Source organism: Lathyrus oleraceus, unplaced genomic scaffold (genome assembly GCF_024323335.1).
Source record: "Lathyrus oleraceus cultivar Zhongwan6 unplaced genomic scaffold, CAAS_Psat_ZW6_1.0 chrUn0056, whole genome shotgun sequence".
In the NCBI taxonomy this organism is placed as follows: Eukaryota; Viridiplantae; Streptophyta; class Magnoliopsida; order Fabales; family Fabaceae; genus Lathyrus; species Lathyrus oleraceus.
Genome location: NW_026112447.1, coordinates 2,362 through 22,830, shown reverse-complemented (window position 1 = coordinate 22,830; position 20,469 = coordinate 2,362). Strand labels below are relative to the sequence as shown.

General features: G+C 40.1%; 1 protein-coding gene across 1 annotated transcript in view; it reads right to left on the bottom strand.

The window, feature by feature from the left end:
- LOC127112209 (uncharacterized) overlaps positions 1–986 on the bottom strand; it is a 63,015-nt gene extending 62,029 nt beyond the window's left edge. The window contains exons 1-2 of the mRNA XM_051046275.1: positions 924–986; positions 392–878 (exon numbers count right to left, since the gene is read on the bottom strand). Of these exons, the coding sequence (XP_050902232.1) occupies positions 392–878; positions 924–986 (550 nt within the window). The remainder of the gene's footprint in view (positions 1–391; positions 879–923) is intronic.
- Between the last annotated feature and the right edge of the window lie 19,483 nt (positions 987–20,469).

The following is a 20,469-nucleotide window of genomic DNA, read 5'->3' as shown; positions in this document are numbered from 1 at the left end:
TTCTTGATCTGGTTCTCAATCCGTTCTCCCACGGAGACGACCTCAGCGAAAGTCGGAAAACTGGATCCTACCATCTTCTCCATGTACTGGGTGTGCAGAGTTCCCATAAACATGTCAATCAGTTCTTTGTCAAGGAGAGGAGGTTGGACACGAGCTGCAAGCTCTCTCCACCGCTGTGCGTATTCCTTGAATGACTCATTGTTGCATTGAGTCATGTCTTGTAGCTGTGTGCGATTGGGCGCTAGATCAGTGTTGTACTGATAATGCCTGAGGAATGCTTCAGCAAGGTCTCTCCATGACTGGACCTGACCTCTCTCCAGTTGCATGTACCACTCCAAGGATGCCCCACTAAGGCTATCTTGGAAGTAATGAATCAGGAGTTGATCATTACCGATGTGGGCAGCCATCTTGCGGCAGTAAGCTCTGAGGTGTGTTCTTGGGCAGCTGATTCCCTTGTATTTATCAAAGTCCGGGACCTTGAATTTTTGTGGAATCACGAGTCCTGGTACCAGGCACATATCAACGGCGTCCAAACCGGGAGTAGTGTGAACCTCCAAGGACTTAAACTTTTCCTCCAAAGCATGGAGTCTATCAACAGCTGGGTCTGGGAGACCTCCAACAGCAGGTTTGGCGGGTGGTGGCATGAAGAAAGCGTCGTATGGATCTTCGTCACCCATCATGGATCCATGGCGAGCAGATGTAGCAGAGTGCTCGTGGGGGTTCATGTTGACTATGGGAACAGGAATAGGGATCGGTCCTCCTCTAGGCTGATTAGGGTTGCCATCAAGGTCAATCACTCCAGGGATGCTAAGTGATGGCGATCCAAACTCGGCAGCAACTTTCCTGGCTTCAGCGTTAGTCTCAGCATCCTTCTCCTTCTGGGCCAAGAGTAACATGGTCTCAAGCAGACGATCCATCTTTGCCTGCATGGAGTCAATATCTGTCCTCATTGAAACTTGATTTGCTTCCAACTGTTCAAGTGTCATCTTGTAGTTGCGGCGTGTCTCGTACCGGTGTCGAGTAGTCAGCGTTTACTGGACAAAGGGTAGAATATGGTGTAAGTTTTTTGTTCTGGACAATGATATGCAATGCATGTTGATGATATGCAAATGCATGAAGTTTTGCCATGTTTTTCGCAAAGGAATACAGACTCAAAATTATCCACACGTCTGGTACGTCAGGATAACAGAAAGAAGTACGGGTTTCTCTGATTACAAGAAATCCCCAAAGGTAGGTTCTAAAGTTATGTTTTCAAGGAAGGAACTTAGACTCACGGATCAAGTTCAAAACTTCCTCGCAATGGTGGGCTAGCCACATCGTGATGGGAGTTCTGAAATGATCTAATCTAAGTGGGATTCTCGTATTGTACGAACAGGGTGTAGACCCTTCGGTTCAATACTACACAATCACCAATCATGAAAACAAAACTTGGGTTTAAGGCGAGGTCCCTAGAGTTACGGATCGTATTTAGAACCTCCCCCACAATGATGGGCTAGCCATATTGTGATGGAAACTCCAAACAGATCTACTCTAGGTGGAGTCTTCGTATTGTCCCAATGAGGTGTACACCCCCCGGTTCAATACTACACAACTCCGGGTTCTAAGTTTTTTCTCGAAGCTCGGGTATGGAGCTTATCTCACAACATACAAAGTTCCATATCAAAGCATCAAGACAAATTACATACAACATAAGCAATATAATAAGGTACAAAGAAACAAACATGGAAGAAAAGAATATCTTCCAACAGTCATAGCAAAATCAGACTAAGTTAGGCTAGACTGAGCAGCCTCCCCAGCAGAGTCGCCAGTCTGTCGCACCTCAAAAATGCGATCCCTCGCGATAGGACGCGGAAAAATGTTGTTCGAAACAGAGTCGCCACCGAACTTTATTTATTCCAATGAAGGAATAGGAAAATATCGAGAAAACCTTTAAAGATAAGAATAATGGTCGTCGCAACCATATTCGGGTTCGGGAGTCGATTACGCAAGGGGAAGGTATTAGCACCCCTTACGTCCGTTGTACTCAACGGGAACCTTTTAGTCTTAATTTTGCTATTTGACTGTTAATTGACTGTTTATCTGCTTGCTTCGAGTGATTAGAGTTGATGATAGATATGGATGAAGACCTCAGGAGGGGAATGAGAGGTTTTTTATTAGTATGCTCGCGAAGATACAGCAATCTCCGGCCTACGTATCCTTATGGTGCAATAAGGAAATCAGAGCATCCGTAGTTCGGGCTACTACGAATATTTGGTGTGTTTTGTTTTGATGAACGACTGTGTAGGTCGGCGTTCTAACGGCTAAACGCTGGCATGTCTACTCTCGGGGGAGGCTCTAGCACTGGTTTGTTGTGCGCATTAGAAAGGATTGACAGTGTTCTTTTGAGAAGGGTTTTGGTCACGCGGGGGTGACAAGTTGAATTGATGTGTTTGGGTTTGATTGGTTTCGTTTCGATCGCACGGGGGCGAGAAGTTAGGTTTAATGTGTTTGAGATGTTTTGGAGAACGACGAAAGATTGAGCAATGTGGTGTTCACCAATCGTCCAATTCTTTCGAGGAGTAATAAGGCGTCCGCCTTCTAGTCCCTTTTCGTTCGAATTATTTTGAAAGTTTGTTTGTGGATGTTGAATATGCACGGTAGTGAGGCGTACGCCTCTTACTTGCTTATTCAAAGAATAATGAGGCGTACGCCACCTATTCCCTTATCCAAGTTTATTTAGCGTGTTTTAGTCGGAAGTCGATAATTTGTGCAATATGGCGTTCGCCAATTATTCAAATAATCGAGAGAGGGCGAGGCGTACGCCTCCCCTCTTTTATCATCCGAAGTTTAAATTGTAAAAGATATGTTTAGATGTCGTATTTGATTTGTGAAAATAATTTGTATTTTGGTAGGCTTGGATTTATTCGATTGTAGTTTTGATTTGATGACGAAGATTCGAGCAATATGGCGTACGCCAATTATTCGAATAATCGAGAGATAATGAAGCGGATGCTCACTATTCTCCTTTTCATCTGAAATATGGAATTAAAAGAATTTAGGAATTTGTAGGAATGATTTGAAATTGTGTGATTTAAGATTTAATTGGATGACAAGAACTCGCGCAATATGGCGTACGCCAATTATTCAAGTGCTTGAGAAATAGTGAAGCGTACGCTTACTATCTCCTTTTCAACCCAAGTTTATGTTTGAAATTGAATGGTTTTGGAAAAATGATTTGAATTCATGTTTATGAATAAATGAATTTTTTTAGTGTATTATTTCATCTACTCGATTAATCAATAACCAAGTAGGTTTCATTGTAAGGAAGCCCAAGAGTAAGCTATGTGAGGTTGATGGCGATGCTAAGAGCAATCGACTTACAAGGGTGTTTTAAAATGGGCTCGATGTTGAATCGAGAATTGTGGTTTGTGCCTTTTTTGAAATTGGTTTGTGTTGGATGATGAAATTGAAATAAAATTGAAATTTAAAATGATTTATGAAAAGATGATTTGGAATTGGAATTGGAATGAAATGGTTTTCTAATTAAACAAATTAATTTCTCAAAATTTGATTGAATCAATTAATTAATTAAACTTAAACTAATTACCAAAATTATTTACTTAAAAAATAATCATGTTAATTAAAATTAATTAATGTTAATTAACTAATTAAACAACATTTAAATTGATTAATTAAAAAATGATTAAAGCTATATTAAAAAACATTAATTAATCAATTAATCTTGATTTGGAATGTAAAACTTGGGGTAATTGACCAAAATGAGTACAAAATAATCAAATCCAATAAGCCGCAATGTGCTCGAAACCGGTTTATACATATCGACCATCAAAACGTCGTATGCGAAGGTGAAAACACGGTGAAATACTCGATTACTTTATTGAACCGTTGGTGGCATGGCAACATAAGTCGTTGAATCCATTTAATTAAATCGGGCAAGCATGGAACGTCATAACAGTAGCATAGTAAACATGGTATCTTACGGTTACCTACAAGATTGTTTGTAACGCAAGAAGAAAAACTAAATGGAAACCAAATGGAGATTTGACCTGATAATGGAATTCACAAACAATATCTAGCATTTTTACCGACTTTCTAAAGGCTCTTTTCACAAAGAATAATCATACCCATCTATTCTTTACAGCCAATACAAACAACTTAATTTTACGAAGCTTAACCTGATATCAAAACACACACTCAACAACAGCATGATGAAAAACAGCTTGAGGCAGATGATGCACAACCAGCGAAAATACAAGAAGAAAATTCTAATTTTTTTTAATCACAACCAAGACATAAACGTGATTTGAGATGTGAAAACAGCCGCACAGACAATATGATACGATGCCGAAGCCATTACCTCAACCTGAATCGTTCGTTAGTGTCGGTAGCTTGACGAGCTTGTGATGGATCTTTGAGCCAATATTGTCAACAGCTATGAAAATAGCAACTCAATAGTCACTGGATCAGAATTAAAACCGGTAGAACCACGTGCATCGGTGAGGTCTTGTATGGGTTGCGAGCTCGCGGTAGGCGAAGTGAGGGTTTCGTTAGAGCGATTTAAGGTTTTCTTCGGAGAGGGGTTTGCTGGTGGTTGAACGATTGGTCAGTTTTGGTGGAGGTGGAGCGTTTATTGATGGTCGCGGCGAGTTAGCGACGGTAGGGGTTTTGATGAGGTCGAAGATGGGTATTAGGCGGTGAGGCGATTTGAGAGAGACGATGAAGGGTTTGAAGCGGCGGTCAATATTGTGAAACGACGAGAGTTGACGGATGAGGTTTTGAGGTGTTTGACGATGAGGGTTTTGATGGTGGAGCTGGTGTTTCGTGGTGATTTGACGGTGACGGTAGGGGTGGATTTTTGGGTGGTTTGCGGCGATGATGATGACGGCGCGAGGTTTGTTTGGTGGTGGAAGTGGATTTGTGATTAAGGTTTTGTTGGAGATGAAGGTGATTTCTGAGAGTTAATGGCGATGGTTTGAAGTGTGATGGTGGAGCTGGTGTTGGCGATGAAACGGCGGAGAGGACGATTGAAGGTAAGGCGATGAGGTTTGGTTGAGAGAGACGATGAATAGGGTTTGTGTGTGGCGGCGATTGAGAGACTGTGAGGTGAGAAGTTTTTCTGAGAGTGAGGGGTATCTCTTAATTTGGTGAATGTTGTATTGAGAGTGGGGAGTGAACAGTGCGTGAGGAGGGTTTTATGGATTAGATAGAGAGTGAGTATACGTGAGAGGATAAGAAGAAAGCTGGCAGACCGTTGGGAGTGGATTGGAGAGGATCCTAGGAGATTTTTTTGTTTATTACCCCCTTTTTTTTTGTCTTTTTGTGAATAAAAAATGAGGGAATCCATGAGAGTGGGTTTGAGAGATTTTTGAGAATCCAATGTCAAATATATTCTATTTCTCATAATTGTTATTCATTTAAATAATAAATTATAAAAACTAACTAATAATTAATTTAAACTAACTAATATTTAATTTTAAACACATTCTAATTATTTAATATTTAAAGAAAAAATAATGACCCATTAAAAATAGAAATTGAATGCAAATTTGTCCAGGAAATTAAATCAATCATACTAAAATTATCAACACAAAACACATTATTTGAAAAATACACTGTTTCCTCAAATTTTGACTTTTCAACCGATTTGTCTGTATTCTCAAATAAATTCATTCTGACTGACATTTCAGGTATTATTCATGATGCAATGTATGTTATGCTATGCATATGATGGAAAAATAAAATGAAATCAATTCTGTGAAAATTTAAATATGCCCGGACAAAATTGGGGTACGACAGCTGCCCCTATTTAATTATCTTGAATTAGAAGGTAGGAATGACAACGGTCATCATACATTCGTGGTGGAAGGTAATTAAATATGAAAGGATCCAAATTTTGTCCTTTGAAATGCAATGGAATGGATGCAGAAAGAAAATGCAATGGATTCTAACAGCACCAAGGTAATAGGGGTAAAATGCCAAATCAATGTCAGCCCTCGAGTCGACACTCGATCTTGCAAAGGTCGCTTCTGATGTAAAGGCAAAGGTGGACATGCTTTCTGGCACCAAAAGGATGACAGTAGGACTTGCTATTACCAAAAGGATGATAGTAGTTCACCATGATTGTCAGGATTGTCATCACCAAAAGGATGATGGATAAACCGAGCTTCAAAAGTAGTCATCACCAAAAGGATGATGGTTACAGTGGGTACAACAAAGATCGCCATCACTAAGAAGATGATGGTAAGATAAAGAACAAGTCTCGCTATCACCAAAAGGATGAAAGTTAGACACAATTCAAGATTTCCGTCACCAAAAGGATGATGTCCGTCACCAAAAGGATGATGGTTATTCTGATAAAGTTTCCATTACCGAGAGTATAATATCAAGGCTATCACCAAAAGGATGATAGTTGACTCATCAACTTCAAAGATCACCGTCACTAAAAGGATGAAGGTATAGTTACACAACAAAACTTGTTATCACCAAAAGGATGATAATAAGTCAAATAACTTCAATGATCACCATCACCAAAAGGATGAAGGTATAATCACACAACAAACTTGTTATCACCAAAAGGATGATAATAAGTCAAAACTCAATGATCACCATCACCAAAAGGATGAAGGTAAGATCAAGACACAAACTTGTTATCACCAAAAGGATGATAATAAGTCAACAATCACCATCACCAAAAGGATGAAGGTATTGTCAAACGACGAAACTTGTTACCACCAAAAGGATGATAATAAGTACACAACGCAACTGATCACCATCACCAAAAGGATGAAGGTAGGATCAAGACAAAAACTTGTTATCACCAAAAGGATGATAATAAGTCAACAATCACCATCACCAAAAGGATGAAGGCAAGGTTAAACGATAAAACTTGTTACCACCAAAAGGATGATAATAAGCACACACGCAATTGATCACCATCACCAAAAGGATGAAGGTAGGATCAAGACACAAACTTGTTATCACCAAAAGGATGATAATAAGTCAACAATCACCATCACCAAAAGGATGAAGGTATTGTCAAACGACAAAACTTGTTACCACCAAAAGGATGATAATAAGCACACACGCAACTGATCACCATCACCAAAAGGATGAAGGTAGGATCAAGACACAAACTTGTTATCACCAAAAGGATGATAATAAGTCAACAATCACCATTCACCAAAAGGATGACGGTATTGTCAAACGACAACACTTATTACCACCAAAAGGATGATAATAAGCACACACGGAATTGATCACCATCACCAAAAGGATGAAGGTAGGATCAAGACACAGACTTGTTATCACCAAAAGGATGATAATAAGTCAACAATCACCATCACCAAAAGGATGAAGGTATTGTCAAACGACAAAACTTGTTACCACCAAAAGGATGATAATAAGTACACACGCAATGGATCACCATCACCAAAAGGATGAAGGTAGGATCAAGACACAAACTTGTTATCACCAAAAGGATGATAATAAGTCAATAACCTTAAATATCACTGACACCAAAAGGATGACAGTAAGATCACACAAACCGAACTTGTTATCACCAAAAGGATGATAATAAGGACAAAACTTCAAAACTTATTATCACCAAAAGGATGATAATAAGCTGAAACAGACTCAATGATCGCCATCACCAAAAGGATGAGGGTAAGATCAAAACAAAACTCGTTATCACCAAAAGGATGATAATGAGCCCATAACTCAAATGGTCACCGTCACCAAAAGGATGAAGGTAAGACCAATCAACAAAACTTGTTATCACCAAAAGGATGATAATAAGTCAATAGTCACCATCACCAAAAGGATGAAGGTACTACAAACAACAGAACTCGTTATCACCAAAAGGATGATAATGAATCCACAATCACCATCACCAAAAGGATGAAGGTGAGATCATAACTTCAAAACTTGTTACCACCAAAAGGATGATAATAATTTATAATAACTTCAAATATTGCTGACACCAAAAGGATGACAGTGTGGTTGGACTTTCCAAATGTCACCATCACCAAAAGGATGATAGCTTAAACCAAACCCTGTAATCTCTATCACCAAAAGGATGATATTTATATTGAACTGGACGTCATCACCAAAAGGATGATGATTGAACCAAAATGACAAGGATCCTTATCACCATAAGGATCGCCGACACCAAAAGGATGACGGTAGGCTGTAATAGTTGTAGAGGTCCTCATTCACCAAAAGGATGAAGGTTGTACCAAAACTTCAAGGATCTTAGACACCAAAAGGATGACGGTAAGATCTCAAATGTCAAGGATTTACCATTACCAAAAGGATAACGGTGATCGTAAACAGGGTGATGATTAATATCCTTCCTCAACGGACTTTCACCAAAAGGATGATAGTGAGAAAAATATTGGAAAAATAAGGCTACTGTCAAAGTTCAGTAAACCTGATTTGCTAGGTAGTATTGGAACATTATTGGGTAAGATTTGCTTGGGTATCAACAACAAAAGGTTGCAAAACCAATATTCTCTGGGGAGATGTAGTTTCCATCAACAAAAGGTTACATGAAACGACTCATTGAGGGACGCTCAATGCGAAACAAGGTGAATGTTTAAAGAAACAATGTTTGACTAAGCTGAGGATAACATCTTATCAACAAAAGGTTGAAGGATGTAACTTAATGGGGAACGCCCGATAGCAGGGTAGGAACCTACTTAGGAAAGGTGACCATGACTCGACTGAGGGTTGGCCTGGATACCCACAACTAAACCTTGGATTTTGATTCGTGTTATGTACATGAATGATATGTATGTATTATGTATGAGGTGATACATGTGATGCATGTGATGCATGTTTGAATGCAAAGGATGCTTGTTTGCTTGGGATTGGCCCCCCTTTTCAAAGGCAGTGTTTTGTGGAAACCAGTGTTGGTTGTATTTGTTTTTGTGAAGGTGCCACCAAAGTGGGCTTTGGGTTTTCTGGTAATTGTCAATGTGGATTGAGCTATTAATTGATGAAAGGATCTGACTTCCCGACACTAGGTAGTTGATGATTTGATGAACATGCAATAGATGCGGATACTCTTGGTGCCCCAAGTTTGATCTCTTGCTGATATGTTGTGTGTTTGTCTTTTGAGAAGATCTCGATTTCTTCTTCTGAAGCATTGGCCAGCCCGTAACTGAACATAGCGACGTGATCAACGCATGATGATTATGCTCTTGACGTGCCCCAAGGATTCTCGTCAAGGTATGATGTTGTACTGGTATGAACTTTCGACATTTTTGTTGTGAATTCAAGCAGTTACTAGTGTATGATGCTATCTGCTTGACTGACTTGAAGATATGAAGGGAATTTGCCCCTTGCAACTTGTCTTGCCCCAGTATGTAGGGTGTTCACAGGAATTCTCCTTGAAAGGAAGCCTTTGGGAGTGATTATCCCATGTCATGGTCTGAGTTTGTTTTTCGATGTCCAAATCTGGCCATGGTCTGCCCCCTGATTTGCCTTTGGGGAACTTGCCTTAGACGTACTGAGTGTTGAAGTGTTTTTCCCCCTGATCAACCGATGCTTGGAGATTTGCCTTATACTGACTACTTTTTAGGTCAATATGATCTGAAGATGCCATGCCCCTGATCCATAGGATTATGAGATGGTTCTGATTCGTGTCAGCGCCAACGATCAAGTGCCTCTTGAATTTCCCCTTGTTGGAATTTTCTCGATGTCAAGTACTGACTGACAATTAAGAATTGTTATCCAAGAAATGGTGATGTTAATGCAACAGTTATGCAAGTTTTGAAAAACAATCATTCACTTGGAGTGTTGTGGTAGTGTGTGACGAGTGGATCATGAGTCCAAACGCGGTGCTGATTTAGCTAGTGTGTAAGTGATATAGCGAGAAGAGAATATTAGCAAATCTTTGGGAGTCAGTTTACTCAATCTTGCTATAGTATGCTTTCAGAACAAACCCTACTTCAATTAGGTCTTTTGAGGGTTGTAACGTGGTTTGGTTCATGGTTATTGAAACAAAAGGATATAAGGCTCAAAGTTTATTTTAACCCACCCCTTCTTCATGATGATCTCCAATCCTATGTTCAGTTAATTCACACACACATTTGTCTTTTGCAGGTGTAAGGATGGTGATTCAAGGTCTCTTGGAATGGCAGCCACCTTATTTAGTTTTTTTTTTATGTCGGTGACCCTTTGATTTTGGTATGGTGGTCACTGATTCTTGTTTTGTTGAGGACTTTTATTGTCTCTTTCGATTTTTGTTTTGATCCCTAACTTTTGCATGGACCACTTGTTGAAGCTTTAATCCATCGGGATTGCCCCAGTTTTTGCCTAAGTCTCCTTTCAAGGTGTTTGACTTAGCGGGCTGTTTCTTTGACTCTTTTTTTTTGAAATTGTGACTGCCAAGTCATTCGTCATTAAAGAACAACCGACATAGATTTTGGATTTGTACGGTTCCTTCGACACTTCAGGATGTGTGCGAAGAATGTCATATGGTTGATCCTTGTATGGGATATTTCATCTTTGTAATTTGAATGTGTAGTCAGACTAACTGAACACTACCCTGCCACAGGTTAAGCGTAAGGGTTTGTAGATCCGAAAGAAACTCCTACTTCTAGGCTCGAAGTGGTTGACTAGGGATTAACTCCTTATCTCTCCAGTGTTTGGGGATTTGAAACAATGCCTGTACATCATTAGCAAGGTTTTATCCGAAAGCATACGATCAACAATTATGAGTATTTCGTTTTCGTCATCCTCCTTCCAACATTTACTAACAATAGTGTGATAAAGGAGGTGAAGTGGAAAAGTACGTGTTTGTGATTTGCAAATGTGATAGATGAGTGAATATGAAAGATTGATTCAAAGCATGCATAATCATCCCATTAATAAAACCAAATACAAACAACAATGTTTAAAGCATACAGTACTTAAACAAACAAGAAAAAATTACAAGAATGCAAAAATGGTAAAAATGGCATAATGATCGCCTTCATTCAAATGCAACGGGCCTTCATCTCTTGATTCTTCGTTGGGATTCGTTCTGCTTGTTCAGGCCGGTGAGAGGCTTTACCTTCGAGCTTCACTCGACTCTGCATGTGCTGGCATGGGATTTGTCGCAACGTTTGGCCTCACTGGCGTGAATGTAAGTGCCTTACTATCAACCAGGTCCTGGACCTTGTGCTTGAAAGCCTTACAGTTCTCTATTGTGTGCCCTGGGGCACCCATGTGATACTCACAGTGAGCATTGTGTCGTAGCCTGGAGGGTAAGGTGGAGTTGCAGGTGTTATAGTAACAGGGGGGGTAGGGGAAATTTATATTATCGGGTAAAAGGGGAGAGGGACAAAAAAGGAGAAAGAAGAAAAGGGAAAGGGAAGGGAGGAGAGTCGAAAAAAAAAGGGAGAGAAAAGAGGGGGGGAGCTCCTTCAGAACAACCGATCCATCCTTTAGCAGGTAGGGGAGGATCTTGCTATACGATACTGGCAAAGGATCAAAATGTCTTTCTGGCCTCCTTGCCCTCTGTTGGTTAGGGGGACGTGGTTGTGGAGCACGTTGATGTTGATTCTGATGCTGATAAGCTGTTTGTTGATAAGGCTATTGATATTGTTGTTGATGGGGTTGCTGATATGGAGGCTGATATGGTGTCGGGACGACAGCGACAACCTGATCATGAGGCATAGGAGCATACGGGCGTGCCCTATATCCTCCTCCTCCCATTACAGCATTGGTTTGCCCTTCTGGCTTCTTTGGGAGATTGGGATATGGTTTCTTCATCCCACTTGAAGCATTAGCAGTGCAAGGTAGTTTCCCCTTCTTGATCTGGTTCTCAATCCGTTCTCCCACGGAGACGACCTCAGCGAAAGTCGGAAAACTGGATCCTACCATCTTCTCCATGTACTGGGTGTGCAGAGTTCCCATAAACATGTCAATCAGTTCTTTGTCAAGGAGAGGAGGTTGGACACGAGCTGCAAGCTCTCTCCACCGCTGTGCGTATTCCTTGAATGACTCATTGTTGCATTGAGTCATGTCTTGTAGCTGTGTGCGATTGGGCGCTAGATCAGTGTTGTACTGATAATGCCTGAGGAATGCTTCAGCAAGGTCTCTCCATGACTGGACCTGACCTCTCTCCAGTTGCATGTACCACTCCAAGGATGCCCCACTAAGGCTATCTTGGAAGTAATGAATCAGGAGTTGATCATTACCGATGTGGGCAGCCATCTTGCGGCAGTAAGCTCTGAGGTGTGTTCTTGGGCAGCTGATTCCCTTGTATTTATCAAAGTCCGGGACCTTGAATTTTTGTGGAATCACGAGTCCTGGTACCAGGCACATATCAACGGCGTCCAAACCGGGAGTAGTGTGAACCTCCAAGGACTTAAACTTTTCCTCCAAAGCATGGAGTCTATCAACAGCTGGGTCTGGGAGACCTCCAACAGCAGGTTTGGCGGGTGGTGGCATGAAGAAAGCGTCGTATGGATCTTCGTCACCCATCATGGATCCATGGCGAGCAGATGTAGCAGAGTGCTCGTGGGGGTTCATGTTGACTATGGGAACAGGAATAGGGATCGGTCCTCCTCTAGGCTGATTAGGGTTGCCATCAAGGTCAATCACTCCAGGGATGCTAAGTGATGGCGATCCAAACTCGGCAGCAACTTTCCTGGCTTCAGCGTTAGTCTCAGCATCCTTCTCCTTCTGGGCCAAGAGTAACATGGTCTCAAGCAGACGATCCATCTTTGCCTGCATGGAGTCAATATCTGTCCTCATTGAAACTTGATTTGCTTCCAACTGTTCAAGTGTCATCTTGTAGTTGCGGCGTGTCTCGTACCGGTGTCGAGTAGTCAGCGTTTACTGGACAAAGGGTAGAATATGGTGTAAGTTTTTTGTTCTGGACAATGATATGCAATGCATGTTGATGATATGCAAATGCATGAAGTTTTGCCATGTTTTTCGCAAAGGAATACAGACTCAAAATTATCCACACGTCGGGTACGTCAGGATAACAGAAAGAAGTACGGGTTTCTCTGATTACAAGAAATCCCCAAAGGTAGGTTCTAAAGTTATGTTTTCAAGGAAGGAACTTAGACTCACGGATCAAGTTCAAAACTTCCTCGCAATGGTGGGCTAGCCACATCGTGATGGGAGTTCTGAAATGATCTAATCTAAGTGGGATTCTCGTATTGTACGAACAGGGAGTAGACCCTTCGGTTCAATACTACACAATCACCAATCATGAAAACAAAACTTGGGTTTAAGGCGAGGTCCCTAGAGTCACGGATCGTATTTAGAACCTCCCCCACAATGATGGGCTAGCCATATTGTGATGGAAACTCCAAACAGATCTACTCTAGGTGAGTCTTCGTATTGTCCCAATGAGGTGTACACCCCCCGGTTCAATACTACACAACTCCGGGTTCTAAGTTTTTTCTCGAAGCTCGGGTATGGAGCTTATCTCACAACATACAAAGTTCCATATCAAAGCATCAAGACAAATTACATACAACATAAGCAATATAATAAGGTACAAAGAAACAAACATGGAAGAAAAGAATATCTTCCAACAGTCATAGCAAAATCAGACTAAGTTAGGCTAGACTCTCTCTTGCTTGGAGCAGCCTCCCCAGCAGAGTCGCCAGTCTGTCGCACCTCAAAAATGCGATCCCTCGCGATAGGACGCGGAAAAATGTTGTTCGAAACAGAGTCGCCACCGAACTTTATTTATTCCAATGAAGGAATAGGAAAATATCGAGAAAACCTTTAAAGATAAGAATAATGGTCGTCGCAACCATATTCGGGTTCGGGAGTCGATTACGCAAGGGGAAGGTATTAGCACCCTTACGTCCATTGTACTCAACGGGAACCTTTTAGTCTTAATTTTGCTATTTGACTGTTAATTGACTGTTTATCTGCTTGCTTCGAGTGATTAGAGTTGATGATAGATATGGATGAAGACCTCAGGAGGGGAATGGGAGGTTTTTATTAGTGTGCTCGCGAAGATACAGCAATCTCCGGCCTACGTATCCTTATGGTGCAATAAGGAAATCAGAGCATCCGTAGTTCGGGCTACTACGAATATTTGGTGTGTTTGTTTTGATGAACGACTGTGTAGGTCGGCGTTCTAACGGCTAAACGCTGGCATGTCTACTCTCGGGGAGGCTCTAGCACTGGTTTGTTGTGCGCATTAGAAAGGATTGACAGTGTTCTTTTGAGAAGGGTTTTGGTCACGCGGGGGTGACAAGTTGAATTGATGTGTTAGGGTTTGATTGGTTTCGTTTCGATCGCACGGGGGCGAGAAGTTAGGTTTAATGTGTTTGAGATGTTTTGGAGAACGACGAAAGATTGAGCAATGTGGTGTTCACCAATCGTCCAATTCTTTCGAGGAGTAATAAGGCGTCCGCCTTCTAGTCCCTTTTCGTTCGAATTATTTTGAAAGTTTGTTTGTGGATGTTGAATATGCACGGTAGTGAGGCGTACGCCTCTTACTTGCTTATTCAAAGAATAATGAGGCGTACGCCACCTATTCCCTTATCCAAGTTTATTTAGCGTGTTTTAGTCGGAAGTCGATAATTTGTGCAATATGGCGTTCGCCAATTATTCAAATAATCGAGAGAGGGCGAGGCGTACGTCTCCCCTCTTTTATCATCCGAAGTTTAAATTGTAAAAGATATGTTTAGATGTCGTATTTGATTTGTGAAAATAATTTGTATTTTGGTAGGCTTGGATTTATTCGATTGTAGTTTTGATTTGATGACGAAGATTCGAGCAATATGGCGTACGCCAATTATTCGAATAATCGAGAGATAATGAAGCGGATGCTCACTATTCTCCCTTTCATCTGAAATATGGAATTAAAAGAATTTAGGAATTTGTAGGAATGATTTGAAATTGTGTGATTTAAGATTTAATTGGATGACAAGAACTCGCGCAATATGGCGTACGCCAATTATTCAAGTGCTTGAGAAATAGTGAAGCGTACGCTTACTATCTCCTTTTCAACCCAAGTTTATGTTTGAAATTGAATGGTTTTGGAAAAATGATTTGAATTCATGTTTATGAATAAATGAATTTTTTTAGTGTATTATTTCATCTACTCGATTAATCAATAACCAAGTAGGTTTCATTGTAAGGAAGCCCAAGAGTAAGCTATGTGAGGTTGATGGCGATGCTAAGAGCAATCGACTTACAAGGGTGTTTTAAAATGGGCTCGATGTTGAATCGAGAATTCTGGTTTGTGCCTTTTTTGAAATTGGTTTGTGTTGGATGATGAAATTGAAATAAAATTGAAATTTAAAATGATTTATGAAAAGATGATTTGGAATTGGAATTGGAATGAAATGGTTTTCTAATTAAACAAATTAATTTCTCAAAATTTGATTGAATCAATTAATTAATTAAACTTAAACTAATTACCAAAATTATTTACTTAAAAAATAATCATGTTAATTAAAATTAATTAATGTTAATTAACTAATTAAACAACATTTAAATTGATTAATTAAAAAATGATTAAAGCTATATTAAAAAACATTAATTAATCATTAATCTTGATTTGGAATGTAAAACTTGGGGTAATTGACCAAAATGAGTACAAAATAATCAAATCCAATAAGCCGCAATGTGCTCGAAACCGGTTTATACATATCGACCATCAAAACGTCGTATGCGAAGGTGAAAACACGGTGAAATACTCGATTACTTTATTGAACCGTTGGTGGCATGGCAACATAAGTCGTTGAATCCATTTAATTAAATCGGGCAAGCATGGAACGTCATAACAGTAGCATAGTAAACATGGTATCTTACGGTTACCTACAAGATTGTTTGTAACGCAAGAAGAAAAACTAAATGGAAACCAAATGGAGATTTGACCTGATAATGGAATTCACAAACAATATCTAGCATTTTTACCGACTTTCTAAAGGCTCTTTTCACAAAGAATAATCATACCCATCTATTCTTTACAGCCAATACAAACAACTTAATTTTACAAAGCTTAACTTGATATCAAAACACACACTCAACAACAGCATGATGAAAAACAGCTTGAGGCAGATGATGCACAACCAGCGAAAATACAAGAAGAAAATTCTAATTTTTGTTAATCACAACCAAGACATAAACGTGATTTGAGATGTGAAAACAGCCGCACAGACAATATGATACGATGCCGAAGCCATTACCTCAACCTGAATCGTTCGTTAGTGTCGGTAGCTTGACGAGCTTGTGATGGATCTTTGAGCCAATATTGTCAACAGCTATGAAAATAGCAACTCAATAGTCACTGGATCAGAATTAAAACCGGTAGAACCACGTGCATCGGTGAGGTCTTGTATGGGTTGCGAGCTCGCGGTAGGCGAAGTGAGGGTTTCGTTAGAGCGATTTAAGGTTTTCTTCGGAGAGGGGTTTGCTGGTGGTTGAACGATTGGTCAGTTTTGGTGGAGGTGGAGCGTTTATTGATGGTCGCGGCGAGTTAGCGACGGTAGGGGTTTTGATGAGGTCGAAGATGGGTATTAGGCGGTGAGGCGATTTGAGAGAGACGATGAAGGGTTTGAAGCGGCGGTCAATATTGTGAAACGGCGAGAGTTGACGGATGAGGTTTTGAGGTGTTTGACGATGAGGGTTTTGATGGTGGAGCTGGTGTTTCGTGGTGATTTGACGGTGACGGTAGGGGTGGATTTTTGGGTGGTTTGCGGCGATGATGATGACGGCGCGAGGTTTGTTTGGTGGTGGAAGTGGATTTGTGATTAAGGTTTTGTTGGAGATGAAGGTGATTTCTGAGAGTTAATGGCGATGGTTTGAAGTGTGATGGTGGAGCTGGTGTTGGCGATGAAACGGCGGAGAGGACGATTGAAGGTAAGGCGATGAGGTTTGGTTGAGAGAGACGATGAATAGGGTTTGTGTGTGGGGGCGATTGAGAGAGTGTGAGGTGAGAAGTTTTTCTGAGAGTGAGGGGTATCTCTTAATTTGGTGAATGTTGTATTGAGAGTGGGGAGTGAACAGTGCGTGAGGAGGGTTTTTATGGATTAGATAGAGAGTGAGTATACGTGAGAGGATAAGAAGAAAGCTGGCAGACCGTTGGGAGTGGATTGGAGAGGATCCTAGGAGATTTTTTTGTTTATTACCCCCTTTTTTTTTGTCTTTTTGTGAATAAAAAATGAGGGAATCCATGAGAGTGGGTTTGAGAGATTTTTGATAATCCAATGTCAAATATATTCTATTTCTCATAATTGTTATTCATTTAAATAATAAATTATAAAAACTAACTAATAATTAATTTAAACTAACTAATATTTAAACTAACTAATATTTAATTTTAAACACATTCTAATTATTTAATATTTAAAGAAAAAATAATGACCCATTAAAAATAGAAATTGAATGCAAATTTGTCCAGGAAATTAAATCAATCATACTAAAATTATCAACACAAAACACAGTATTTGAAAAATACACTGTTTCCTCAAATTTTGACAATTCAACCGATTTGTCTGTATTCTCAAATAAATTCATTCTGACTGACATTTCAGGTATTATTCATGATGCAATGTATGTTATGCTATGCATATGATGCAAAAATAAAATGAAATCAATTCTGTGAAAATTTAAATATGCCCGGACAAAATTGGGGTACGACAGTAGGCAACGGGTTCATCCGTTCGAACACAAAATAATTAACATGTACATTCTTTTCTCATCATCCCATTCATGTTTGCACAATATGTCAAAACAAATAAACATTTTCTTATACAACAAGTGTAAAAAGGGCTCCCTAGGAGTACCTAGGACGTGATGGGTGCCTAACACCTTCCCATTGCATAATTTACCCCTTACCCAGACTCTCTGATCTTTTATTGGTTTTCTACGTGTAAAACTTCTTAGGTTTTTGTTCGCTTTTTAACCAGTCCTTAGGATAAATAAAAGTGCGGTGGCGACTCGAATTCATTGTATACTTTGCTTATGGTTTAACCAATAAATCATATAGCGACGAATACACCGCTACAGAAAAGTGGCGACTCTGCTGGGGATAACATTAGACCTTCCCTGGTGGTATTGTCTACTTTTCACCCTTATTGTATGATATCTATTTATCTGTTATTTGACATATTTTTGTATAATTTGGGATAACTGTATTGATTGTAATGTTTGAATTGCTTGATATACAATTGCTGTTTGCTTTGGTGATCTCTGTGAGATGAGTTCCGTACCCGAACTCGAGTGCACTCTAGGATAGGAGAATGGCATAGTCTTGTTGACTGGTGTGGAGTATTCCTTAGCCAGTTGACTTGCGAGTCCATTCACTGGTGGGGAGGTCATGTTGGATTAATAATGTCACACAAGTTATTTGTGGTTAGGAATTATTCGTTCAATCATGTGCCTTAGAAGCCAAGACCTTAGTTTACCAAGCCCATCTTGGCCTATTTTTAGGACGTAGTGCGGAGGTCGTTCAGATGTAAGATCTGATGCGATTGTTACACGATACTACACTCATAAGAGTCTCTCTCGAGAATATTTTTGGAATACGAGTATTCGTTCCTCCGATAATATCCGAGAGATGGGACGATGATTATGGGAACCTCTGGTAGAACATGTCTGGCAGGTTTAAACCCTAGTACACTCCCTTGGGGTGGTTCTTAACCAGGACTCCATGCTCGTGACTCTAGCAAACCCGTGATTCGTGGTTGAGTCGTTCAGACAACCTTAATATCAATGGAACTTGGGCGTTGATAAGGTGAAAACCATAATCCGCCAAAATGGATGATTGATATTAAGGATGTTAGAGCCGGTTCATGTACCGTTAATATCAATGGAACTTGGGTGTTGATAAGGTGAAAACCTAAATCCACCAAAATGGATGATTGATATTAGGGATACATTGAGCTTTCCCATGACCTTTGTTTGGTGTGCCTTGCTTGATCCTTGAGTGTGATTGTTGCATTCATGCATTCATGCATTCATCTGCATCCATATCATCAGATAAAAAGAAAATTTTCAAGGAACTCAAAGGAGTTTATTTGCAAAAATTCTCAAACATGAAAAAACCGGGAAAAAATTTTCACCTGATATATCTGATGAGATATTCTCATATATGATCAAAATGCTTAAATATTTCAAAGTTTGCAAATAAAACCCTCGATTTCTTTGAAATAAAAAACAAGCATATGCATAAACACATCATGCATCATTTGCATAAGCGAGTGTTTTGTTCCGGTCTCCCGTCCTGTGGTCTGACCATGTGATCTTCATTTATTTTGAAGACGCACTTCGCCGGTACTATACCAGAGCCTACTCTGCCAGATTGATGGATCATCCTGAGTAAGATAATTGTGGACTCAGAGGCGAATTTGCCAGACTATGTGCTGTTGATGGATTTATTCCTGGTTAGCCACTTGTCTTCTTTCTCATATATTGACGCTGAGGATGAAGTTGGAACGCCGTTCCAAGCTTTATCTATTGATGAACCGATTGAGAAGAAGTCTCCTTCATTCACTTTCTACCATGGTGCGAAACTGGCCATTGAATGTGGTGCAGTTGCTGGTTTGGGGAAGGTGATTGAGCTTGAAGACAATAGATCCCGGGCTGGCATTGGCTACTGTTCTGGGGCATTTACCGAGCAAGGTTTGTTCAAGAGTGGAGGATTCATCCATGACGATCAACCTGAGGAAGAAGCTGTTGCTATCTTGGAAGAGGATGCAGAGGATTTGAACAATTTCGTCATTCCTGGCGGTGTCTGCCACAATTGGGTCGCTGTAGATGTTCCTACAGTCATCCATAGATCAGAGTAATTGTTCGCTTTGTTTAAAACCCTTCTCCCATGCCAAAAGGAGAAGTGATGACATTGTTGGCAGCATTTAATACAATGATATTTCATTCAATTAATGCATGTTAAAACATTTGTTTTTCCATTTGTTTTCACTTTTTGCTTTTTGCATGAAATCAGTGATCACAAAAACCCATAAAAACAAAAATAAAAGCAAACATTTTCATCTGCATAATGATTTGTTTGTTTAAATTCTAAAGTTTTTCATTAACCAAAATCATTATGCAGGTTGATCTTAAAACCCATTGAACATAATGATCCAACACCATCTCCCAATTTTGAATCCCCTGTATTCGAGGTAGAGGAAGATGATGTTGAAGGGATTCCTGATGAAATTTCCCGTCTCCTTGAGCACGAGAAAAAGATCATTCAGCCGCACCTAGAAGATCTGGAAACAGTCAACTTGGGGTCTGAGGATTGTATTCGTCTAGTGAAGATTGGGGCACTTCTTGAAGAGTCTGTCAAGAAGGATTTGATTGAGTTGCTACGAGAATATTCCGATATCTTCGCTTGGTCGTATGAAGACATGCCGGGTTTAGATACAGATATTGTGCAACATTTCCTGCCTTTGAAGCCTGAGTGCGTGCCTGTGAAGCAGAAGCTCAGAAGAACTCATCCAGATATGGCAGTGAAGATCAAAGAGGAAGTTCAGAAGCAAATTGATGCGGGGTTTC